Source organism: Aulostomus chinensis, chromosome 5 (genome assembly GCF_037954235.1).
Source record: "Aulostomus chinensis isolate RoL2024-O1b breed Wild chromosome 5, RoL_Achi_v1.0, whole genome shotgun sequence".
In the NCBI taxonomy this organism is placed as follows: domain Eukaryota; kingdom Metazoa; phylum Chordata; class Actinopteri; order Syngnathiformes; family Aulostomidae; genus Aulostomus; species Aulostomus chinensis.
Window position 1 is genome coordinate 28540250 of NC_141324.1, and position 26293 is coordinate 28566542.

At 45.3% G+C, this 26293-nt stretch overlaps 1 protein-coding gene across 1 annotated transcript in view; it reads left to right on the forward strand.

Moving 5' to 3' along the window:
* Positions 1 to 3589: 3589 nt before the first annotated feature.
* vipr2 (vasoactive intestinal peptide receptor 2) overlaps positions 3590 to 26293 on the forward strand; it is a 36746-nt gene continuing 14042 nt past the window's right edge. The window contains exons 1-5 of the mRNA XM_086204466.1: positions 3590 to 3810; positions 13760 to 13865; positions 18200 to 18313; positions 20611 to 20702; positions 25296 to 25393. Coding sequence (XP_086060592.1) covers positions 3766 to 3810; positions 13760 to 13865; positions 18200 to 18313; positions 20611 to 20702; positions 25296 to 25393 — 455 coding nt within the window. The 5' untranslated portion in view covers positions 3590 to 3765. The remainder of the gene's footprint in view (positions 3811 to 13759; positions 13866 to 18199; positions 18314 to 20610; positions 20703 to 25295; positions 25394 to 26293) is intronic.

Consider the following 26293-nt stretch of genomic DNA (forward strand, 5'->3'; position numbering starts at 1 on the left):
CTCATGGAATTAGCAGATCACAACAGTGGCGCCAGCTAATTCATTCTTTGTCTATCGTATTTATAAAAAATGTTTGTGCTGAGTTTAGAATTCCAAATAATAAAAGTTAATGAGCTGGCAAAACTTTCATCAGTTGCAATTGTATATTTAGAGCTTTTTTTTGGGGGGGGGGGGGATTCATTAGATTATGATCCAGGATCTATGAAGATGATCTCTGTCTGGATTTTGTCTCAGAAGTAGCAAACGTGTGGATCCGGCAGCTCTGATCACCTGACCAGAATATGAAAAAATACGGTGATCGGAGTCAACTTATCTGGTGAACAAACACCAGACTGGTCTCACTGGTCTGATCTACTGGTCTGATTGACCTGCCAAGGCCAAACAAACCAGAGTCCGTGTTCAGAAATATTAATGTCACAGGTGTCCAGAAACAATTTTAGTGAGTAAATACTGTGCACACATTATTTGGCAAAGGTGTTCTTTTGTCAAGCCCGTTGAGGTAAGAAGGCGGGGCCTCGTTTCCACCAACCCCGTTCCTTGTTTTGTTTTTTGTTTTTTTGTCGTGATCTGGCAACTCAGATGTCCATGATTATCAATAGAAGCTAAAACAAACAGTGTTTCACTGTCCAGCATCTCCGTGTGAGGCAGGTATGAGAGGGAACTCCCTGTCACCCCTGTCAGGGAGAGCTTGTGAACAACCCCCAGAGGAGAACATGGCTGATGTCAATCCTCTGTTGAATACACACAGTTACTTATGTCAGATGCAGCTCGGCAAGTTGTCATGTTTCCTCATCACCACTAGGGGGCAAAACAGCTCCACTGACATTTCAGCGACCTGTGATGCCGCGGACATTTCAGGGTGAATTAGTTCTGTAATTATCTGTACACACTCGTTAGTGGGCGTTTTCCAGCTCTACTGTAGTCTGGCTCAGACTGAAACAAATGTTCTATATGGTTTAATTTATCTCCTCGCAGAGCTCTGTTCGGAGGCGACAGACCTCCACGCAGTTCCACTGGTGTGGACCCTGACCTTTGACCTTCTCTCGGAAGCCAGAATCTCCTGTTTGAGTTTGGTAAGTCTGACAGTCAGCAAATATATTTTGAAAGTGCTTCATAACAGAAGCAATAGAGACATGGTTGTAACGAGAGACTCTGAATATGATTAATTAACAGATATGACTTCAAGAAACACACAAGTTAAGATGGTAAATATACAAGTTGTGGTTCTTTTACAGATATAAAGGTTGCTTGGGTCCACAGCCACAACATCTCTAGGTTTTACTGAGCTCCAGATGTAAGATTCAAACAGCTTCAAGATGCTTGTTAAAGATGCTTGCTACAGCAGCAGCAGTGTTCCTCTCCTTTTTTAGGACAAGGCACTCAGGGGTTCTTTTTCTGGAGAGACACACAAATGAACTTTCAACCAAATGATTCTGTAGCCAAACAGGAACAAACCGGATCGAGAGAAGTCAAGAGAACTTCTCCACTGGCAGAGTCTCACTTGACTCTGGCAGGATGATTGGAATCACTGGCTCTGAGGAGACGGCCTGACTTTTGTTCTCAGCCTCTTAACTTGTTTACATCCTCACATTTTAAAATGTATCCGAATCAACTTCCTATCAGCATTGTATGCCGCCATGTGTGGCAATGCGGGGCAGAGAGGTTGAGGTCATTTCATCTACTGATCAGCCATCAGGCTGGATAAACCCCGACGGGGCCAAACCTGAAATAATTAGAAAGAATTCCTAATGTGAAGCGTCTTCAGCCGCTCACTGCTTGAAGCTTTTAGTCAGACGGTGTTTAGAGGAAATCTCGCCTCCTTATTTCGCTCGTCTGTGTGCTGGCGCACCATCCAGATGCTGGTGTAGTGGATACCTCTTGAGTCCTCTGCCTGAACTGCAAGTTTCCTGGCTTTGTTTCATTAAAACTAAGCAGTCACTGAATGTTCTTCCCTGACTGTACTCCACTCTTCCACTCGAAGCGCCTCTCCAAACGCTCGCTGATGGATTTCCTTTAATTGCAGCTGCAGGCGCTGCAGCGTGGTGGTATCAGACAGGCTGCTGTTAATGAAGTGGCTGTCTGCGGAGCCACAGCAACTTTTAATCCAGATCTGATCAAATTTATTTGTCATAACCACAGTTAAGTGATATGCAGAAGTTTCCCACAAGTTCATGTTGGGCCTCAAAGTGCCAGAAATACTTCAACTCCAGAGTTCCTTTCTTTTCAGCTGTCTTCCTTCGAGCTGACGTCGAGGTCGTACACGTTCTAGAACACTTTATATGAAGTTGTTTACTGTTCTTGTGCAGGATTCCTCCATCCCGGCTGTCATACCCTTGAGTATAACCTCCACTTTATCTCAAATAAGCAGCAACGCTGTCGATGATGTCACAGCTACTGAAATGATCAGAACTTGAAGCCTTCATCAACCTTTTCCAGTGTTTCTAAAAGATACAGATTCAAATGTTTGCCTGGCATCATTTTATTTTTAAAGAACAAATGGAGTGAGAAGCGTATGGGGTTGGTGTTCTCGTGGGTTCTAGTTCACATCAGCTGTGACACTAAACTGACCTGATTTAACCGAATCAGAAAGTTTTGTCCTTGACATGACTCCTCTGATCAGCTGACACTGATTTCATCAGCTCGGCTTCATCTGGTCTTCAAAGACACACTTTCTGCCTCACAGTCCAGATGAAAAGAGTCGTGGCAGCCAAATGGAACCTGTCCAGACCATGGAGTCCATCGCTACGTCTGCAGGGTAGCAGTGTGTTCTAAACAGACCCAGCTGGCACAGAATGTTCCTGCTGGCTCTATGAATGTTTCAAACGTTATCTGCATGATGTGGATCATTTCAAAGAGGTTCAGCTCTCGACAGTCAAAACCTTTTTAAGAGGCGACATTTGAAGGATGTTTCGAGGACGCCGTGGACGGTTTGGTAGACAAATGCTCTTAAGTCCCACAACAAACACTTTTGGAATGTTGTTGAGGAATCTCATAGAACCTCTAAAAGGAACGTTCTGTTGATATTAAAAATTCCCTATCTGGAGGCAGCCGTCTGGTTCTGGTTGTTCAGGAGCAGCGTCGTGGTTGAGCTGCTGGTTGGTGGAAGACCTCAGCGTCCCATTAGTTGCTGCTCTGGGCAGGTCGTCCACCTGGTTGACTCAGGGGTCAAAGTTGAGGGATGATTATTGACCTGGAGAGGAGAACATCTGCTGAGGAGGATCATGGAGTAGAACCAAAACACATCCTCATTTCTAATGCTGAAGACTGAACTTTAAGTATAAGAGCACACAAATATTTTATGTTTTGTGGATGAAAATACCCTCCTGTATTCATGAAACGTTGCTGGTAGTTTTAGTTAATCGGTTTAAGTATCAGGGATCTTTCATAACCTGAAGTGGTCAACACAGCAGCTATAAAACTAATCATCAATCATCACAATCCTGCAGACCGTATGACTATCATTTAACAGAAGCTCCAAAAGCTTTTATTTTGAAAGAGCATTCCGGAAGTGTTGGTGGTGACTGCTGAGCATTTGACGGCTCCATCAGCTGCAGGGAAGCGAATCTCAGAGCACATTCATCTCCGCGGAGGCGACCAGTGAGGATACAGGACATCGCCCACTGGGCTTTTCCTCTTCTTCACCATCATGGAATTAAAAACTGTTGAAGTCCTGTTTACAGGATGAATAATCTGGACTTTCCATGAAGTCTACCTTGGTCTCACAGAGTTTCTGTGGTTAGAGCCGCGTCTACCAGAGGAGTGAAGATGAAAAGTTTGCTCACCTTGTGTTTCTCAGCGTGTCTGCTGATGGTGAGTCTCTCGCTCTTCACTGCTACACTGAAGAACTCACACACTGCTGCTGGTTATAGTTTCTGTTTACCGTCGCCAGTGTGACGCCGGAGTGCCAAACATCAGTCACTGACATGTTGTTGACCAAGTTCTGGTCATACAGAGTTTGATGCTCTGTGCTCGTATCTGACAAACGCATGTACGTCTCTATTAACGAGTAATTAAAGCTAGTATTTCTAGGGCACATTCAGAAAGTTTAAACTGACCAATGTTCTGCACAACAGTTATTAAAACCTAAAACAATAAATAATGGAAAATTATAACTAAGGACGATAAGATTAGTCGTAAAGGTCTGTAGCTTCAGTAAAGATGCTCAATCGTACCAGCAGATATCGACCATGTGCTGGTATCATCCTGGTGTCGCTCCCAGCTGCCGCACAGTGCAGTAATTCCATGATTAAGAGCTATTGCACATGGTTTAGAAATAAAGAAAAAAAAAGTAAAAAATGTTTAAATATATTTTTATACACATATCAACCTCACTAAATATGGGCTATCGGATGAAATCAGCTGTAAACGTCAGCATATCAGATATCGACAAAAAGTCCAATATTGTGCATCACTCAATGTAACCTTGATTCAAGAGAACAAAAAATGTAAAAAGCGACATTCTGATTAAGCTGAATTACGATGCTGCAGCTCTTCATCCTCAGTTCTGATGTCCCATTACACTTTCCCTGCGACAACAGACATTTTTCACTCTTTGAGACTAAAATTGATTATTGGGGGGGGGGGGGGGGGGGGTAAAAAAGCAACAAAACTTGATAGAATTTTGAACGTCCACTATGACTTTATTTCTCCGCCTCAGGAGCAGACAGAAACAGGAAATAAAAACGTATGTATAATATCAGCCAGGTATCAGCAGGTATCAGCAGGTATTAGCAGGTATCACCAGGTATCAGCCAGGTATCAGCAGGCATTGGCCAGGTATCAGCAGGCATTGGCCAGGTATCAGCCAAGTGTCAGCAGGTATTAGCAAGTATCAGCAGGCACTGGCCAGGTATCAGCCAAGTGTCAGCAGGTATTAGCAGGTATCAGCAGGTATTAGCAGGTATCAGCTAAGTATCAGCAGGTATTAGCAGGTATCAGCTAAGTATCAGCAGGTATTAGCAGGTATCAGCTAAGTATCAGCAGGTATCAGCAGGTATCAGCAGGCACTGGCCAGGTATCAGCCAAGTGTCAGCAGGTATTAGCAGGTATCAGCAGGTATTAGCAGGTATCAGCTAAGTATCAGCAGGTATTAGCAGGTATCAGCTAAGTATCAGCAGGTATTAGCATATATCCGCCAGGTATCACCAGGTATAAGTCAGGTATTGGCAGATATCAGCCAGGTATCCATAGGTATTAGAAGGTATCAGCCAAGTATAAGCAGGTATTATCAGTCATCACCAAGTTTCAGCAGGTATCAGCCAGGTATCCCCAGGTATTGTCCAGGTATTAGCCAAGTATCAGCAGGTATTAGCATATATCCGCTAGGTATCACCAGGTATAAGCCAGGTATTGGCAGATATTAGCCAAGAATCAGTCGGGATCACCAGGTATCAGCCAGGTATCACCAGGTATCCGTAGGTATTAGAAGGTATCAGCCAAGTATAAGCAGGTATTATCAGTCATCAGCAGGTATCAGCAGGTATTAGCCAACTATCAGTAGGTATTAGCAGGTATGAGAAGGTATTAGCCGGGTATCACTAGGTATCAGCATGTATCCGCCAGGTATCAGCCAGGTATTAGCAGGTATCAGCCAGGTATCACCAGGTATTGTCCAGGTATTGTCCAGGTATTAGCCAAGTATCAGCCAAGTATCAGTAGGTATTAGCAGGTATCAGCAGGTATTAGAAGGTATTAGCCAGGTATCACCAGGTATCCGCCAGGTATCACCAGGTATCAGCTAGGTATCAGCTAAGTATCAGCGGATTTCAGCCAGGTATCAGCGGGTATCAGCCAGGTATTGGTCAACATCGGCCAGCTAATTTTATTGGTTGGGAATCTCAGTTGAACATATCTTGATTCCCCCCCCCCCCATGATACTGTAATATGAATATTAGTATTTTAAAGAACTATTTTTATTTTCATCAACCAAATGATCAATGAAACTGCGTCCACAAGATCCGTTTGTTCTCATCTGAAATCGCCAACAATGTGATTTTCTCTTAAGTGTTGCTAGGTTACAAGCATGTCCTCTAGCATGTGAGCATTTCCTGGTTGTGAAGTTGAAACGATTCAAAATTTCGACTGCAACAAAAGACTGATCTTTCCACCTGACAGACTGGAAGCTTCCCTCCACCCTCCAGAGCTCGATTCACCCTTGAGTCGTAGATCGTTACGATACGGGATGACAGCATGATGAGGTCAGCAGGCCACGCATCTACAAAGGGATGACAAAAGAAACCAGCAGGAGCAACTAACAGAGGAAGTTGCTGGTTTGTGGCTTGTGTGAAGCTACAGATGCAACACTGTGGACTTGTTCCATTCTAACAACTAAAACACATGTTTAGAGTCACGACTGCACCTCTGAAGTTGCAGTTGGTGTGGTTTCAGACAAAAACATAAAACATGCATGATTTTAAGAAGTAGAAATGGCTGTGCTGGAGTTTCATGCTCAATATGTAATGTTTTTAATGTAGTTAAAGCAATACTTCTCCCAAAATGTGTGTTTTCCTATTAAGGAAAAGCCTTTAGGTGCCATCCTTTTCCTCTGGGAATGTTCAGCTACGTGAACGTTTTCCAAAGCCAGTTGATTCATTTGTTACAAAATATTTCAAAATGCAGAGACATTGTAGTTTTAGATTCAGACTGAAAGTGGGAATGATTTCCATCAAAGCTTAAAACCAACCGGAGAGCGACTGCTGCTTCTAATCACGAGGATGAGGAGGATTACAGCTGGACACGGCAGCATCCTGGACCTGAGCTAGCTGATGCTAACACTTCCCACCCGCTACCATTCATTGTGCTAAGCTAACTGGTGTGGATCTCTGTCTTCCTGTCTAACCTGGCTGTACTGGTTGCGAGGCAGTTCTAGTGTTATGACTCCTCAGGTGAACCAGATCAGGCTGCGTTGTTCGTCTCAGGTTTGTAAAAAAAATAAATAAATAAAAATCTGCATCTTGAGCTACTGATGGAGGACAAGAACACCCAGAAATCCTCCTGTTAGCACGTTTCTAGATATTCATGTCGTTGCCTTTTTAGAAGAAACCTTTTCTATACTGCAGGATGATGCGAAGCCTCTCCTGCAATATTAAATAATAGACACCTCCCACACAGAGCGCTGGCAGGGCTGATAGCTGGCGGAGGGGTGGAGGAAAGCAGGTGTGTCCACCTCCAGACGGATCAGCAGAACATCTGACAACTGCTAAACCTACACCACTCGCCCGCGGTGCAAATGCTTTGCTGGGTAACATCACCTTTCAACACCCAGGCACACAGACATCATACCAGGCTTGAACAAGCATTAACTTCTCCTGAACAGCAAATCAGGCCCACACGCACTTCAACAAGAGGTTGTTGCTTAATCTTCCATTCCCTCAGTGCATGGATCGGTTCGGACGACGTTTGTGTCATATTTATCTAATCTGCATGTGTGGGGATTCAACCTAGAGGAAGAAAGTGTATGCTGGTTCAACATCACACTGCAAGCAGCGGCAGTAAATCAACTTTTTGATGTGAAGCGGAGACAAACTGCTCTGGTTCAGCGCTCATTCGCACTACCAGCGAACCACAGGTGTGCTAGTTAGATTTGGTGGGATTTACGGAGACTACGGCTGGATTTAGAACACGTGAATTATACCAGGTGATGATCCGGTTCTTGATGGCATGTAAATGGACGTTTTTGGACCGTTTAGCTTTGGTTAGCCGTCAGCCTCCGTTAGCTTCAGGTTAAATATACGTGGCTGGTTCTATCTGCATCCTGGAGGCACACAGAAGTGATGCAGGAGGGAAACTGACGCTGAACCTATTTGCAAGCATTTGAACAGAAAATTATCTTCTTTTGGGTGACACGTTGCTTTCAGCAGGTGTGTCGCTGAGGATGGCGACCTGCTGGTGGGGTAGCCATGGCCCTCATGTCCCATGATGCTTTACGCTGGACCTGTTCTTTCCTATTTCATGTTCCAAAATGTAAATGTGAGGTCTTGTGGTGTTGAGGCCTCGCTGGTTCAGGTGAGTGTGAAGCTTTTTACCTCGGCTCAGGCGTCTGTGGGATTTCCTGAGCCAGCTGTGCTGAATAGCTGCCGAGGATGAGCTGTATAATTTATTCCAAAGGGAGGACAACATCTTTAGAGAAGCTATTTATCGCTGTATTGAGGCCATCCAAGCGGCGAGGCGTGAACCGCCGTGACTAAGCACACTGCTGAGATTCCTCTCAGGCACAATCTTCCCAAAAGTTGTGATCATCATCATTGACACAGTGAGATGAAACCGTTTGTGCTGCCAGTGCAAAACACCACCGCGCGATTGGGGCTCTAAATATAACAACTGCTCAGTTGTTGTACAACTGATAATCTGGATTAAATCTCCATTTATTCCACAAATGGGCTCATTGTACTGTAAATCTGAAGAAGAGCATCAGCTAAATTGCCTCAAGTGGGATTTGCTGTGGATTTTATTTCTTTGCATCAGCTCCAAGTTGTGTTTGATTCAGGTCCTTTAGAAGACAACACAATGCAGCACCACGTCCAATGAAACACCAGGTTTTCAGGCTGTCCGTCCATCCGTCTGTCCATCCTACATTCTTGTAAACCTGATGTCTCTGGAGCCCCTTGGGGGAATTTCAAATTTGCCACAGACGTCCACTGGAACTCAAGGATGAACAGGAATAGTTGTCAGGTCAAAGGTCACGATATCTTGAGAACGCCTCCGGTGAATCCCTGGATGAACTGAACTGGTTTTGGTGGTCAGATGTCAGGATCAAAGCCACCTCAAAGAAACACATCACCTCTGGACGGATTGTTTTCAAACTGCCCAACAGTTTTCCATTAACCATGCACGGGATGTCAGGAATGCCTCAAGGAAATGTTTCAAACGCACGCAAACATCCACTGGGACTCCAGATTTTGGTGCAAACCACGATGCAGTATTTCCCCTTTCAGCAGCCGCCATCACTTCATCCCTCGTACCTCGCTGCGCCGCTGCGTGACTCTTGTCATGGTTGGTTTCCCACTTGTTTGGAGCCCAATGAGGCTAAGGATTATTGATAATGAAGAGGACGATAAAGTTCAGCATCTCGCTCTGAACTTCCCTGAGGACAGTTCACTGCTTTCACTGGCTGACTGTGAAACCCTGAAGTGGGTGGAGAGGCCTCGGTGGAGTCCTGCCTGGAGACCGCCTCAGCAGTCGAGTCTGTGCATCCTTAACAAAGTCTAATTTTTTTTCTTTTGCTATGATTAAGATTTGGGTCAGCTTTGGCCCGAAGGCTAGCATAGCAGGCTCGTTACTCAGAAGACCAGCTGGAGAAAGTGACTGAGCAGCAGTCTACCCCCCTACTGCTGAACCCTCCCGTCGAGCCCCTCCAGCGAGGAACTGAACCTTTAACGGGCCTCGTTCTGATTGCTCAGTGGTGGAAAAACTCACTTGCTCTTTGGAGTGAGGTAGAAGATACAGAAGTCTAGATAAGACTTGTTTTCTTTCCCTCTCCACGTTCACTAAATCTGCCCTGCAGTGTGAATGCTGTGATAAAACTGAGAGCGTATTTCCCACTATCGGCGTGATCTGATGCATCATGCGCCCGCTCTCCTAACAGGCTTTACTGCCTACAAACATTCTTTTACACGCTTCCACAGTTTTATTTTTTTCACAAAAACACAGTCCCCTGGGTTGTTGAAGGCGTGTGTACAGTTCAGAGAAGCTCAGATCTGTTTCGCATACGTGTTCTGTGACCTTTTCTTTCCCCTCGTCTCCATGTCAACAGTGCGCCTTTTAATGGGTAGAGGGTCAGGGTAAAAGCGCGAATGATCAAAACTGTTACACACCTCGGCGATTGTACACTGCTCAGTAATACTTCACAAATATAAATATGAATTATGGTAGCTTATAGATGCATCACCATCAGAGTCTTTGCTGTCCATCCTTGAGGAAGCTGAAGGTCGCTGACGATGATGGAGGTGACGACGGTTGAGACAACGCTGAAACATTCCCGTCACGGTGCCGCAAACTTTTATCTGGTAAATCTGTTGTTTTTGTTTTGATGAGTAAACGAGCGCGCGATGGTGATGGTTATGATGAACTTAGCTGATGGTTCAACTCGAGTCATTAATCTCCTTCTGACCGACTTCAGAGAACTTGTAGGTAGTTGTCCAGGTTGGAGTTCTTCTTCTTGGTCAGAATATGGTTCTCCATATTGCAAGCTCGAGGGGCGGGGCTTCCAGGGGGACAATACGTTTTGAGCTTTACATTTAAACGGTGACTGTCTTCGGATGCGGCGTTTATCAACACCAGATCCTTCTGAACCCTGTCGTAGGGAGATTTCCACGCTCGGATCCCCTGTAGCGTGAACAGCAGCTCTAGCTGACGTCAGAGGTCCGTCACACGTGTCAGCTCCGCCTTGATCTGCTCTTCGGTCCCCGTGGAGACAAGTGTGTTGTCGCCTGCAGTTCTTCACTGTAGCTGTTTCTTGTACCATCACTTCCTGTAACATTTACAACTGATCTGCTCTCAAAACAGTCCAGTGAATTATCGTTTGTTTCATAATGCGTGTGCAGTGTGCTTTTCCTTAAATACCTTGTGTGTGTGTGTGTGTGTGTGTGTGTGTGTGTGTGTGTGTGTGTGCGTGCACGCGCAGGATCTTAATCTTCCACCAGTGGAGCCTAAACTGCTATCTAGAGAGGTCATTAGAGAATGCAAATACAGGCGATGGCTGATGCTGGAAAATGCTGACCAGACTTCCCAAAACAACAGAAATACAATTAAATGCAAGTAACAAAAGACCTCAAGGGTCGTAATTAGGACGGGAGCAGGATTGTCCACATCCGAGGGCGATGGGAGTGGCACCATGGGGGGGTTTCAACACGGGAGATGGCATTTGTTGGTCAGAACTCTAGATGCTATCAAACGAGTGGCTACCCCACCAGCCTGAAGTCACCTGTTGGTTTGAGAACTTGGAAGCTGAAGTTCGGCCTTTTGGCTGTTATTGTCATGTTGTTTTTTCCTGACGTGCACAGGTGACCGTAATTAGGTCGCGTGAAGCTGAGTGGGGGGTCCCACAGAGGAAAAAGTAAAAGTAGAAGTACCGATTCAACTTCTGTACTGTTCAGTTCATCCTTGAGTCCCAGTGGACATTTGAGCCAAACTTGAAAAACTCACCTAACACAACAAAATCTGAACTGACTGAATGAAAGATGAATTGCTAAATAATTGCAGGGGGATCCAGGGGGCTGCAGGGAGGATGTAGGATCTGTAGGCCCCCCCTGGGCGTTAGCATCATCGAGGGTTAGCTCAGGTAAATCACAGTAGAGTTTGGAATGTTACAGAACTTGCGTGCTCAGGTAAATCCTTCGGAATTCCTGAAGGTGGTATTTACTGATCACAACGTTTTCTCAGACATCGAAGCAGAAACCTGTTGGCTGTTAGACGAGGCAACCTCCGTTCAACACCACTAACTCACCCCCAGGTTTCAGCGCTGCTCTATTTATTGAACCTGCTGTAAGGCTAATAAATCCCTGTAAAAAGCGTCTCTCCTGGTGAGCTCATCAGATTAGCTCCGCGGATGATTGTGTTACTGGACAGAGGGACGCAGGGACGGATGTTCATGTCTGACGCTAACATATCATGTGTGAAGCTCCGCAGTTCTGGAGAGAAACAGTCGAAGCAGCAGCAGTAGACACTCACCAGATGTGTTCACAGACATGTTTGACAAGTGGGAAATGCCAAGTTCCTGACGGTAAATGAACCTCTGCCAAGTTCTCCATACAGGAGAGCTGCCATCTTTAATCTCCTGTCGGGGGGTGTGATGCCCCTCTCCTGCTGATCATCAATTACAGGGCAAATGGAAACTGATGAACGCTGCGTGACACGAACCTTACACAATACCTCTCGCCAGCCACTCCTAGAAAATCACCTCCGACAGAACCAGAAGACACAACCTTCTCCCGCCAGTTGGCAACAGGCTGGCAGAGAAGGAAAGCTACACAAGCGTGTGGTTGTTTGAGGCGTTCATCCACATGGAAACCCTCAGTAGATGATGGTCACCCCGTAGCAGTCTGACGAGGTGCTGCAGAAAAAACACACTTTATCCAAGTAACAATCATTTCATGCTTGACCTCTGGTGTGAATCGCTGCTTCCTCACTTCCCCGTGTGGCCCTGCATCTTCGGCAGACTTGAAGTCTGAGTCTCAAGAGGCTGCTGTTTCTTTCTCAATCTAAGAAGTCTTTCTGGTCCGCAGTGCATCCTGGGACGGACGCCATAGTTGTGATTATACGATTTGGCCATTATGTAAAACTGGCTTCAATGCATGATGTACTTCCTGTATGCACTAACTCCCCGCCAGAAAACTAAAACCAAACTGGCGCTTCTGTGTTGCTTCTGAGCCTTTTAGATCAACCAAACAACACTGATGTAACCGGATTACAGTGTTTACATGAACTTGTATTACTGACTTAATCGGATTCAGTTCATACACACATGAACATAAACACACGCTGCAGTGAAACAGAGCTGATGAATCATGGGAAATATGACGGCTGGATTCACACGTTTGTTTGTTTGCCCTCCCATGTTCATTGTTGGCAGCGTTTCCTCGGAGGAATTTGTGAGGCTCACACACTATTAATTCAGCTGCTTCTTGGGGTTTAAACCTAACACACACACACACACACACACACACACACACACACACACATAAGAGAGAGAATAAACGTTGGCTGGTTGGTTTAAGCAGATTATCTTGACTTCCCTGTCAATCATAAGCTTCACTTTCCCCCAGTTTATCAACTTAAAATAGCCGGCATCCTCCACATCTGACCTATGAGAATAAAACCTTCCACGCTGCCAATCCCATGAATAAAGGAATATGTTAATATTTGCTCTTCCTCATCGTCGAGACTTTGATAACAAGGAGTCACTTAAATGTTTGTTCCATCAGGCTTCCTCCCTGTAACTTATTTTCCTCAGTATGTGCAAATGATATTTTGAAGTCATAGTCTTCCTCTGCAGTCAAATTCACCAAACTGGACCCTGCACAAACCCTCAGCTGGGCCGGATCAGGGCTGCCTCAACATCTGATCAGCTGTCCTGCGGGAACATTTCGCTCACAAAAGTATTATCAAGGAGACTTTCTCATTCTGACAGCAGGGTCAGCACAACGCTCTCCGCTCTCCGTCATCGTATTAGTGGAGCCGCATCGATGACGTGTCACTGCAGCAGCTGGACCGGGACGTACATAAAGAGCTTTGACCTGATCTCTGCTGCTAAAAAGGAAGCTCTTTCTAAAGCAAAAGATTACTATGAGAGGCAGGTAGAGGGGAGAATGTTCAGGCTACAGCAGGTGAGAATGACCCTGGACAGCTGTACACACACACACACACACACACAGGAATTTGGTTTCTGGGATGGTTGAGAATGCCTGGAGATCAATGCTCTTCTGCAGTGTTCTGTACTGCCCCAGTAATGTTGCTGGTTAGTGTGTGTACCTGCTTCTATCCCTCTTATCGTTTCATGTACTGGACAACTCCGTGTAACGGCTACCTGTAAATGCTCATCACTGCTGTGAAACACGGCTCCACCCCGGCGTGGACCGGCTTGCTGCCAACAGGCGCATCCCCTCAAATCAGGCTTTGTAGTTGCTGGGGAAGCTCCTCCTCGTAGTCCCGCTCGCTCTCGGCAGTGGACGCCTCTGTACACCGAGACTTCACGCCTGATAAATACTTTGTCCCTTTTGTAAACATACCGATTCATATTTTCTCTACTTTTTTTCCTCGACAGGTTGACGGCCGACATCCAACCTGTAACTTCCTGTTGGAGGTGGAGCGAGACCACGCAGAGTGCCTGAGCAGGCTGAAGGAGGACGAGGGAGCCGGCGCCCACAAAGGTCACTGTCGCTCTCGAGAGTTCACACTCGAGCAAAGACCTGAGAAGTAGTTGTGTTTGGTTCCGCCAACTCACACGCGCACGTCGACCATACACTCATAGCTTTTAGGACATTTGCACATTTATTCTTTTTTTGTTTTGTTTTTTTGCATCCTGTTGTTTTTGCCTGACAGAATGAAAAACAGGCAGCGTCCAGCTGCTCAGCAATATTCTCTCATGGAGTAGACGCTTGTAGGACATGGAGAACCTGCATCATTGAGCTAGGAGGGTTTTCCAGTTAAATCATTCCCAGGACTAAATCTGCATCTAATCCAGCAGCAGATTTGACCCACTGAGTGGACTAAACAGATTACGTCTCATGTTGAAAAATGAGATTATTCCTCTGCCTGACTGATTTAAAAATATCATCCACCAGCACTCTTTCAATTTGGTATTCATGAAATCTATGATGTGCATCTGCTCTTGGTGTGACAGCACGCCGCTCTGCAGGGTCAAGACTTTCACTGTCGTTTTGCATTTCATGTGAATTCTCCTGAAGGTTTGATCCACGAATGAATAATTAGGGACTACGCCTCAATTGATAAAACCTACTGCTTTACTGGGTTTGTTCAAATTGTTTTATGTTCATCTGTTCTTGAATTCACAGCGTATTCCTCTAGAGGATAATCCAAAACACATTTACACATATGACAAACCTTAATTTGAAATATTATTTCACCCGTGTGTAACCAGTAAGTTACAGGGTGAGGGATGAGGTATTTTTGCAGTCCGACAGGAAGTGTTCGTGTGTTTTGAGCTCGCTGCCTGAGGTTGCTTCCTGTTAAAAGGGAGTTTTTTTTCTTGCCGACGTCGCCGAGTGCTCGCTCATGTGGGAATGTTGGGTCTCTTTCATTTGAATTAAAGAGTGAGGTGCTAGACCTGCTCTGTGAGTGAAGTGCCTTGAGGTGGCTTTGGTTGTGATTTGGAGCGACTATAAATAAATGGCCGAGAATGAGACTGGACAGACAAGACGTGGATGATGCCAGGTGGCCCAGTTGAGCTGCTGTTAGCATCAGTCGCCATTAGCTTCAAGCTACACATACATGGCTGGCTCTTTCTGCATTTTGGAGTTACAAAGAAGTAATTCAGTAGTCAAAAAACTACATCTTTGTGGGTATCTGAAAGGATAAATAAACTTTTGGATGAAGTATTGGTTTAAGTTGAGTTTTCCCTCAAAAGTAAGGCTCTTGTTTGGTTGTTATCCAGCCTCTGTTTAATTATTCCAGGGCTAATGTGGTTAATCCTTATCTACATGAGACCATCCGGTGTTTGAGCTGAAAAGAGGAACAAATCTTGTGTTTTCCTGCTTTTACTCCAAAATGAGACACGCAGTTATGTATTGCCTCCATGTCTTTTGTCTCAGGAAAGACTCATTAAATTATTCATCCTTAAATCTGCGACGGACCAGATGAAAGCTCCCACACACAGTTGCGTTTTAGGCTCCACAGCGTTAACAAGGCTGACTTTCCTCTCCAGTGATGTGAGCTCTGAACGCCGAGTCCCCCCTGCTGTGCTAATTAAAGCTCAATGACACGAAATGGAGCCAAATAATAACATGGCTCAAATCCTCTGTGGAGGAAAACTGCTGGGGAGAGCAGTTTTCTTACAGTTTGTCCATTCAGCTTGTCGAGTGAATGAGACTCGCAGGAATTTAGGTTCTATCACGTCGATACAAAACATTTAGCTAGCTCGGGCTAGGTGGGAACCAAACCCACAACCTCACCGTGGGAGTGCCTTGCTCCAAACACGCAGGCCACTCACAGCTCAGGTTTAGTTTTTGTTTTTGTTTTTTGAATGTACCAAAGTTGTTTCATATCTTTTGTGGTGCGTGTGAGACCTACAAGCCTTCGGGGCTTTGTCACACTTTTCTACTCTACAAGTATGCATAGGAGTTTCTTAAAGGTCAAGGACCCCTAGAAAAAGTAGATCCATAATTGTTTTGGCTCTATTCTTATCTCATGAGTAGGGCTGGACCGGACTGAACAAGAGAGAGCTGAGCTGCTTCTCCCCTCTACACGCTATTGTCATCAAGCTGATAGAGACGCAGGAACCTCCAACTTTAAATCCCATTAAATGTCTGCACAGGCGCCTGCACAAACACGTAGATTGAATTATTAAACTGTGTATTTGGGACATTGAACGGAACAGAAAATGGAGACGAAGAAAGGGCAGAAAGTGCATTCAAATATTTGATGCACCCGAGAAAAGGTCCGGAGGTCAGAGAAGGTTAATGGGATTCTGGTGCAGGGTGCGTGGACGGGGCGAGGGCTTGTTTAACTACTTTAACTGCGGTATTAAACCGGGCCAGTTTGCTCGCTCAGGCTGCAGCCAGAGAAGAAAGCAGAGATGGAGGATTTGCCCCAGATGTGCGCTGCTGTGCATTTGGTAAAGCGTGTTTCTGTGAAAGTGCTCAGTGAAAGGACGGATCACTTAGTGTTTCCTTTATGCTCCGATAGCTCTGGATCTGTGCTGGGGCCAGTTTACCCCAAAGACATCTGCTCTGGCTTTGTCGCATCTCCTCTTGTCCTCCTGTGCCCCCCCCCCATGCCCTCTTTTTTTACCCCCTCTACAGCACTTTTATCCCTCCTTTTTTCCCCCTCGTATCCTCTCCATGCCTCTTCGCTGGTGATGCTGCAGACTGGAGACATTAAGTTTTCAGGCTTTCTGCTCATTCTCTTTCAAGAAATACCTCTTGAATTCTTTGAGGGAATATTTTCAAATTTAGCTCAGATGTTCACTCCAGTGTTCAGAGGTCAAAGGTCACGGACGTCTCATCACCACACAATATCAGTCCCAGTCTCGTTTGATGGAGTTTCTTTGGAAAGCTTCAAAGTAGGTTCTCCTAATCCACCACAAATGTCCACGAGGACCAAAGGATGACTGGAAAAAAAATTCCCAGGTCAAAGTTCAGCGGTTCAGGTCAACAGGTAAACACTGTGGAGTCATAAAACCCCAGTGCAGCTGTTTCTAATTTATTTGACTCCCTTCATCTTCTTGTCTGGTCTCACCCTTGGTCCTGAACTACAGTTGTAGTTGCTTTTCCTCTAATTTTCAGTGCAGTTTCTCCATTTGGCCCGTTTACAGAGAGGTCAAGTTGAAAACAAGCTTCTGTTCTTACTTCAGACGCACAATAAGAAAGCAATTGGAAGGAGGTCAAAAGTCAGCGTGACTTCACTCAGACAGCAGATGGAACCAATTATGCTGCATCCTCATCCCCTCAGTGACTGAAGCTCATCTACGAGTGGGAGAGAGGAACGAAAACTAAAGTACCGACGCTCCTGAGGCTCAAATGTTTTCTGGCTGGGTTTCAGGCCTCCTTCTAACTTTCATTCAGACACTTTTCAAACATTGAGGCATTAAATATATGTTTTATATCAGCATTGCAGTCTGGCATCAGCTTTTAACCAACAACTGTCCAAATCTTTTATGTATGATTCAGCTTTTCGAGGCCTTCCATTGATCCTTTTACTCTCCTCATTTGGCTTCATGGTGTCTTCATGTTGGGACGGTGAACATCTGAGCTTTAGATGGTACGTTGGAGCACGTAGAGGAGGAAGTCGGGTATATCTGCCATAGCGAGATGAGGAGAGCCAGCCAGACTAAACAGACCTGTCCCACTTTACAAAGGTGAAATGGAAGCGCAAGAATTTGTAGATTAGTTCCTCCATTTTTCAAATTTCTGTCTTTTAAAGCTTAAAGTCAGAGGTCTGATCTCTGACCGTCCTGTGGCTCACTTTCTTTTATATTTAGATTATGGCATCTGAAATGCTGCAGGCGCCACTGTGGAATCAGGCCAAGCCGGTGTGTTTAGTTCTCCTCCGGCTGTGCACTTTTTTGGACACTGATAAGTTTCTTTTTATAGCTGTTTTGTCTTCTTCCCTGCAACCTGGCACACTGTGTGTCTTCAGCAGGGACGCTGTGGAGGACGAACTCATTTAACTGAGCACATTGTCTCCTTTCGTCTGTCGTTGAAAAGCCTGGTCGTCTGTGCCCATCGTCGACAGGACTTCCACACACATTGAGTCCATGTCGAGGAGCCGGTCTGGTAGATGGTGTTGTTTCTGGAGGAGGGGCTCAAACATCCCTCCACACATGCCAGTCTAACAATAAGTGTCATAGTGCACGAAAACCTTCGGAACGTGAGAAAGATTTAGAAAAATTGCACAATCCAATATGGCTGCCATGGGAATTTAGCAACAGAAATGATCCAGCTGTAACCGAACTGAAAAAAAACAGGAGCAGTTTCAAATCATTCGGTTTGGACACGAGTTTTACACTTGTTTGTCTGTTTCTCAGAGCCGGGATGCAAAGGAACATGGGACAACATCACGTGCTGGGAGCGGACCAAGATCGGAGAGACTGTCACCATCCCGTGTCCTCGAGTCCTCAAGACTGTGTTCGGAAGGAACGGTGAGTTGTTCATTCCTAACAGAGGAGGTGAAAGTACGCACGTTCAGTACGAGAGTAGAGGTGCACATACTGTGACCAAAAAAAGGGTAGGAGTTGAGGTACTTCTTCTGTCTGTTTATGCACTCACAATCAGTCACTGCACTGAAACATACGAGCATATTCGTCTGTTTCTGTTCTTTGACACTGTCTTTGTCTGTCGTGCATCAAAACTAATGTCTGTATTTAACCTGTCGGTCGAAGAAACAACAGATATTTGTGCTAAAATGTAGAGAATGACAGTAAAGAGATGAGTAGTCCAGTGAAGTACAGATACATGAAAAATCTACTTCGGTGCAGTAACACAGTATTTGAACTGCCGAACTGGTGCTCGGTAGAAAATGGACATTATTGTATTCACGTTCTTAAATACTCACTTTACTTCATCACCTTTAGAATTCCTTTTTCCCCGATGGGATTCACCTAAAACTAAAGAGGATTTGGAGACGAGCTCCCCGTGGATGTGAGCGGTGATTTCCCTCCAAAATCCACCTGAGTTCCCCGGCCAGAAACCAGATTTCCACTCTGAGCTGCTACATCGATGACTAAACATTATGTAATCGGCCGGCAGCTTGACTGGGGCACGTCCAAAACCCCCTAAAGTTACCACAGTTTAAAGAAAATAGTGCTCATGATGTAATAGGAAGGTTTAGCATCAGCTGATCGTCAGGAATCCTGATGTTCTTTCGTCGTTATGGTTCAGATTCTGAATAAATTCACCTGCTGGATGCACCAAACCTCAGCTGAACGCATCAGACGATCAACCGTAGTTTAAAATTGCACTTAAAACCAACAAGTGTTAACCTCAACAACGAGAAAGCTCCTCCTGTGTTGACGTAAACAGATGGGTGTTTGGCAGACGTGTGATTCTGGTCACCGTGAGCTCGATGTCTCGGGAACACCAGGAATGAATTTCTCCAAATTAAAAAAAAACAAACAAAAAACAAAACTGGAACTTGAGAGCCTTCTGAAATTATTTTAGTGGTCAAAAGTCAAAGGTCACAGGTGACAGGTGCACAACCACGATGCAGTATTTATAGTTTGTGAGGTGAATTTTGAAATACTAGATACTGATGAGCGTCGGCTCACAGCGGCCCTCTGTGATTATTCCCCAGGTGAATCTCATCCCACGTGAAAGAGCATCAAAACATAATCAACACGGCCAATTCCAGAGGGGGATTATAGTCTTCAAAATGAAATAATATGCAAATTAAAAGGTGGCTTCATGTTTGTTTGCTCCTCCTGCCCTGAAAATAATGGATTAGTGCTGGGGGCCTAATGAGGGAGAGAGCATTTCTCTGTAGGAAAGCAACATCAGTCAAAGTCCCACCCATTAGAATTTGGGCCGGATGAGAGACAATTGACCGACCAACCAGAAGACTGCAGCCCTGCACTCAACACATGGAGGTTCAGAGGAGAACCTGACGTCAGTCTCGCACCCACAGAATGTTAAGTGCATTACAGCTGGTTTCTGACTTTGATATATCAAAATGAAGTAGGGAAGACGTTGCACCCTGTGATCGTTAGCTTTAATAAATAACGGAGGGTGATGACGATGGAAGAGGCAAACACACTCTCAGCCGTGAGGCTTCAGCTGTTTTAATTGCCGTCATGTTGGCGAGAGCTTGTTGGGAGTTTAGTGAGGCGAAAGAGCAGTGACTTTACTTCCAGTCTGTGAGCAAGAGACGCTCTGCTTTTTACGATCCGTTCTGGGAATTTCCAGGGAGGTGAACTTCCCGTGCACCGGAGGAGATGCTGCCCTGGGACCCGCTGCGCTAACACTACGTCTCGGCTGTGTGACAGACCTGTGCTAGCATGTAGGATGTGGACGTCATCTGGCTGCACAAACACACGTCTGTAGCTTCGAGGTTTCATCTTTCTTAGCTGGGGATTCTTTTTCTGGCCAAAAAAACGTGTTTTGTGCAGTCACAATAAGTGCATGTACACGATGTGAGGGAAAAAAAAGACGAGACTTTTATAATCATGTAAACACGACTGAAATCATGCCAGCTCAATACTGTCAAAGCTGGATTGACTATTTCCTCCCACTGTCTACCATTCTCACGGTGGACATGAGTGTCATTCCCTGTTTATGGATAAAACTGGGATTGGAATACCAAGTTTGAAGAAATCCCACAGGGGTCAGGTGTTCTAACCCGGAATTTGCCATTTCCATGGGTTCCCACCTCCAAAAACCAGAGAGGTTTTTAAAATCGGACTTTTCCATTGACATTTACTGTCTTTGTCTTCCTCTCCACCAGGAAACATCAGCAGGAACTGCACGTCAGCAGGGTGGTCCGAGGTTTTCCCTAACATCACCAGCGTGTGTGGCTCCGACACCAGCCAGGATAAGGTAGAGCGGCTGTTGTTGTTCCTTAGTGTTGTAAACGTTTCCCTCCAACACTGATGCGTTCAGACAGGAAGCTGCAACAGAACACGCAGCTTTACTGGCCCAACGTTAACGACGCCTGCAGGGAGGGACCCTCATTAACACAGGTTAGCAGTGAAGGGCTGCCTGTTAAAATGTCGATACGCTCAACAGTTAAGCTATATTTGTACCTCGGCTCTGCTTCAGCTAATGAAAATAATCAGTCTTAGAAACACAGTTAGTCTTCACAGATTTACATTTAATTACATAGCTCCGCCCCTTCCGCCCCTCCGTGGGACTACCGCATTCTTCCCCGTCACAAGTGGAGTCATCAGACTCATCTTTTCAACAGGAGTTTCTCCAGGTGGAGTAGCCCGTAGGAGGACAATGCTACTCCACCTAGTCTCCCCCCAACCGTCCAGAGGAGGCGCTCGTGCCGCGACCCTCATCCGGTGTCCCACCGGCAGCGTTTATAGCTTCATTCAGCGCCTCACTGGCCTGGCGTTCCACAGATTATCTGTAGGTGTCCCCTCCGTCTTTAACCAGGAAGTCAGACACTCAGTCAAGCAGGAAAACGCGCCTCTGTCCCACCTGATGGAGTTGTTGAAAGTGCTTCTTTCAGAATCTTTGACTCAGACTCTGCTGGGACGCCGTGGCTCGGTACGCGACGCAAAGCATAAGAAGGACTGGCTGCAACCAGCTGTAAGAGGTCAGACCGCCACCTACTGTTCCGGAGGTGGACGCGCTTCCACGAATGAACAGACAATGACAGAAGGTCATTTACTGAAAGGTCTAATCGAGCTCGACGTGCTAACTGTAGCTTTCAGCAGACAGAGGCGCCATGCACCTGCTGCAGCTGATCACCTCTCACCTAATATGGTAACAGCTGCACCAAATTCAGCTCCATTGATAGTTTCCTTCCAAAAACACGAAGGAAAACAGAACGCAGGTTAAAAATACTGCAGTGACCTTTTGGTTTGGTTCATGGTTCAGTTAAGGTGTAAAACGGATCAAGCTGACGCTGTGTGGTGTCCTGGGTCGAGCCAGGTCAGGGAATCAGCGGAGGGGTTTCTGTGAGGACAGTGCTCGGCCTCCATGGTGATAATTGCAGCTCCGCTCCTCTTTCTCTGCCGTGGTTCACGTTGGGACGCTAGTGCTCTTATTCTGAATCGGCCATTGTGTTTGTTCAACCAGCTGCCCGCCTGTCTCTCTTCGTCATTTCTGCTGCGGGGTCTTTGCAGGTCGACCTCTCGGCACCATTTAGCCCAAACCTTCAGATCAAAGTAGTCCATGGAAATGTGTCTTTGACAGCACAAAAGAAGAAAAGGGCACATCTATTTCCTCCAGGCTCTCATGCACATCTTAACTATTTTATAAAAGGATTCAAACTCGTAAAATCCGGTCAATACATGAATGAATTTAAACCATAAAATCTGCATCTGGGAGTTGGTGCCGGGCGTAGTCAGTTCACAGCTGAAGCGACTGTGGTGGCTTGATATTGTAATGCCTGGTGCTTCGGCTTTTCTCCTATAAAGGGAATGAGCTGAGGCGAAATCAAAGGAGCTTCGTCCTATAAAGGAATGTAAATGTCTCTCTTCCTTTTTCTGCTCTTCGCTGAAAAGGAAGAGAGACAAAATGCCATCTTTCATCTGGAAGCTGCAGGTGGTGTTTTTGAGTAATTACCTGCAGGACATGGGACAAAAACTGTTGAAAGGTTATACCCACAGGTAATGTAAACCAGTATGAGAGAGAATATAAATGAAAAGAATGAACAGTAATGTAGAGAAACTGAGAAGGGTTGTCCTTCAATTATTCTTTCTGTTGCAATTTCCTCCTATTAATGGATTCATTTGTCTTTTTAATTCAAGAAAATTAGTTTGTTCATCTTAAAAAAAAAAAAAAAAGGAAATCATAAGCGAATCGGAGATGTCCTCTCATGACTTAAAACGTCCCCTTCTTATCCAGCATCCTCTGAGTCAGACGAGAAGACAGACCCCCTCCTCTAGGGAGCAGAGACCCACGCTAGTTAGCTTAGCACAATGAGTGGTGGTGGGTGGGAAGTGTTAGCACAGCTCAAGCTTTACCAGCAATTATATAACAAGGGTTTGTGTATCACATCGGTCAAGAAATAATTTAAAGGGAGGAGAGACTGTAAGTTGAGAGTCAGACACAAAGCCGGAACTACTTTCCTGGCTGGGCGCGGTGATTTGACACGCAACTGCAATTTTTGTCTGCAAAAAAAACTGATTTTCTTCAACGTTGGTGGGAGGAGGGGCACGGACCTCATCAGAACCCCTCCGCTTTTGGAGTGGTTCTGGGTAAAAGGGCGGACTGGTGATTGTTTAAATCACTTCTTATTCCTAAATATTGAGGAGGTTTCAAAACTTTCATCAGTTTTTGGAAACTATTGGATTGAAAAAAGGAGAGAGAAAAAAAAAAAAACAGCCGATGTGTGTTGAGAGTTGAAACCAAAAGTGCAATTTGGTCCAAATCTGGAAGAAACTGCAGATTTTTCTGAATGAAAGCAAATGAATTTTAACGCTTAATAAAAACTTGGCCAAGCAGGTCATGTGGTCGCCAGCGTCAGTGTGACTCCTAGCAGGGCCACTCAAAAAGTTACCAATCAGTTGTGATGGACTTTGGTGGGATGATAGAAGTTAAGCTGGTGAACAGTCGATTTGTTTTTTGGAATTGATCCAGATCTTGATGATGTCACATGGCCTTGGCGGGCCAGTTCTTCAGTCCTTCTCTGCTGGATGTATTCCACCACCTGCTGATGGCGATTTTACATCGTGACACTGGAAATCTAAGGTTATAGGTGATTGTATTGCCGCTTGTTTAACCCCCCCCCCCCCCACACACACACACGCACACACACACACATTTTAAACGTCCATGAGACTGACATGGGTGTGAGAGAGGAAATAAATCAGCGTGTCCTTGCTCAGGGTCGGCGTGTCCTTCTACGCCGAATGTAATTTTAACATGTTTTCTCTTCACACGCTTTGATGTCCTCACATAAAAGACTCAGGAGAGGAAATCAAACAAGTATATTTTTTGAGCAGCAAAGATAACCGACACACCGGGATCAAGGGATGGCAGGGGTTTTTGGTTCGTTTTCAGTCTCTCTCTCTCTTTCTTACAGTAAATTATCTGTTCTTCATCTTATCGTGACACACTCGAATGCTTCTCCACAACAAAATATGTTTCTCTCCACAAAAGAACCCTCGCAGTGCCGAGAGCTCTCAGGTCTGGTGCAGAGCCATGTTCCGTGCACGCACTCACACACACACACACACACACGCACACACCTAATTGTATCACATCTGTGTTGAAACACATGGAACACAAAGCTGGCCCGGGTTAATGCCGTTATCAAAAAAGAAAAACCTGTTGGATTCCAGCTCTCTCATCACCCCTCATCCAGCCGCTTCGTGAATTTTCTGTCCCTTCTGGTTTCGGTTAACGTGGTTCCTCTGGAGCAGCTTGACGAAATCATCCCCGGGACCCCAGGATGGCCTCGAAACTACAGCAGTACATTTGCAGTATTTCTAGTTTTGCTCAGTGCGCTCGAATCTGACTTGTTCCATGGATTTTCACCAACATTTCTGCTGTAAATGTGTCGAATGAGCGTCTGTCACAACTCCTGCTGCATTTTCCCCTGCGTTGTTTTGAAGAAAACACAGTGTAACTATGTGACAGGTGCGTGGTAAAGTCTATGTAAAATGTCACTAACACTAATATTCCCATTATCTCATACATTAAGGGAGAAGCCTAAAAAATGAACTGGAAACATCCTCCTTCCTTTAATTCTTCCCTTTGTTTTCCTTCTTACTCTTAAAGTTTCTTTGTTAGTTTTTTTTTTGTTCTGTTTTCTGGTGGATCATCCTTTCCTCCTGGTTTTTGGGTTCTTAGTTTGTCTCTTTTTTTGTCGGTTGGAATAGTCTCCCACTGCTTTATTTCCAAAGCTGCATTTATATGCAGACTAAAAGGAATTTGACCTGGTTAATTGGTGCAGACACATTACAAGACATTTCACAACGCGGACTGGGAACGGGACAGGGTCACACAGGGTGCAGACCAGATCCACGCCATAACGAAAGACTGTACAAAAACAACAAAGGCATGTAGTTACATATCAGGAGAGCAGACTGTAAATGTGTCATCAACCCCCCCCCCCCCCCCCCCAGCACACACACACACAAAGGAAAGGAGAGCGTGCTTGTTTTCACGTAATCTGACATGACGGGATCGTCTCTCCCCGTCGATCAGGAAACTCTTACGGTGAGAGATGCACGGCGGTCAACACCTCATCCACGTGAAAAAAACCCCCAAAACAAAACACTCACCTTATTCTACAGCAGCGAAGGAACAGAACTGTCGGAGCCACTGCTCCCGTCCTGACACAAGAACATTTGAGGACAAGAAACCCTCCGTCTTTTGATTTCTATTCAGTTGAACTCAGAACTGCATTATTGGCATGAATGTGGACGTATAGGTTGACAATGTAGACAAAGGCATTAATACTAATACAACTGGACAACAGACAACAGCGTCTTGTGTCTCTGTGTGTTGCAGCTGGTGTTCTACATGGTCGTGCAGACGTTGTACACTCTGGGTCACAGCCTGTCTTTGATCGCCCTCACCACCGGGAGCGCCATCCTCTGTCTGTTCCGGTGAGCGCTCAGACTCTAATGTCATTACAAGTTAACGCCCCCCGATACTGAGAAGACCGGCGGGCGTTCGTTCGCCAGCTCTGTTCTACGTTTCTCCTGTTTTTAATCTTCGTGCGCTGATTGACAAGTCAGCAGAGTCTGAGGATAAGCTGCCTGTTTAATTGGGTTTTAAATGAACGAGCGCTGGCAATTAGACCCAATTTCATTTCACAGCTTTATCAGCTTCACGAGTATGTGCGGCAGCCTCTCAGTTTATGAGTAAATTGGATTTAGTTTGATTCATTTTGTTAATTCATATCATCCTGATTGAAGCCTTCGTTCTATCGGGGTTTCATTTTTAAAGCAGCAGGGCTCTAAGTTTTAAATGCAGTGGGTGAAATGCGTGTTAGTCACACATCTGTCAGATGTTCCGATCGAGAGCCGTAAACACAGAGGCTCATTTATACTGACACCAGAGAAACATTACAAGTCGTATTTCATTAATGACAGCAGTGTTGAATGTGTGTCCACGCTAAATCCTGTTATATTTACATGAAAGCTTCTCTACAGCGTGGGTGTCTGCTTTCGGCTTTGATGCCTCAGTAAAGCTCATTATACCTTCTACATTTAATATTAGCATTGGTATGTTTCAGAAGCCCCTCTGATACTGGACAAAAAAGGAAGGATGCATGTCCATGCACCGACCCAACCCCGCATCATTTATCAGGCTTCCCTGTTAGCTGCTATTACATAGCATGAAATGGAAGGAGTCCTAGGTAGTCAGATAGCTTAGTACTTTAGTTTAAGGGTATAAAAAAATAACCGTAAATACCCCATTTGTGAGTGTTTATGCATCCCAAAAACAGCGAGTGCTACCAAGGGGCTGAACAAGTCTACGAACATCGTCACAGCAAAGCGGAA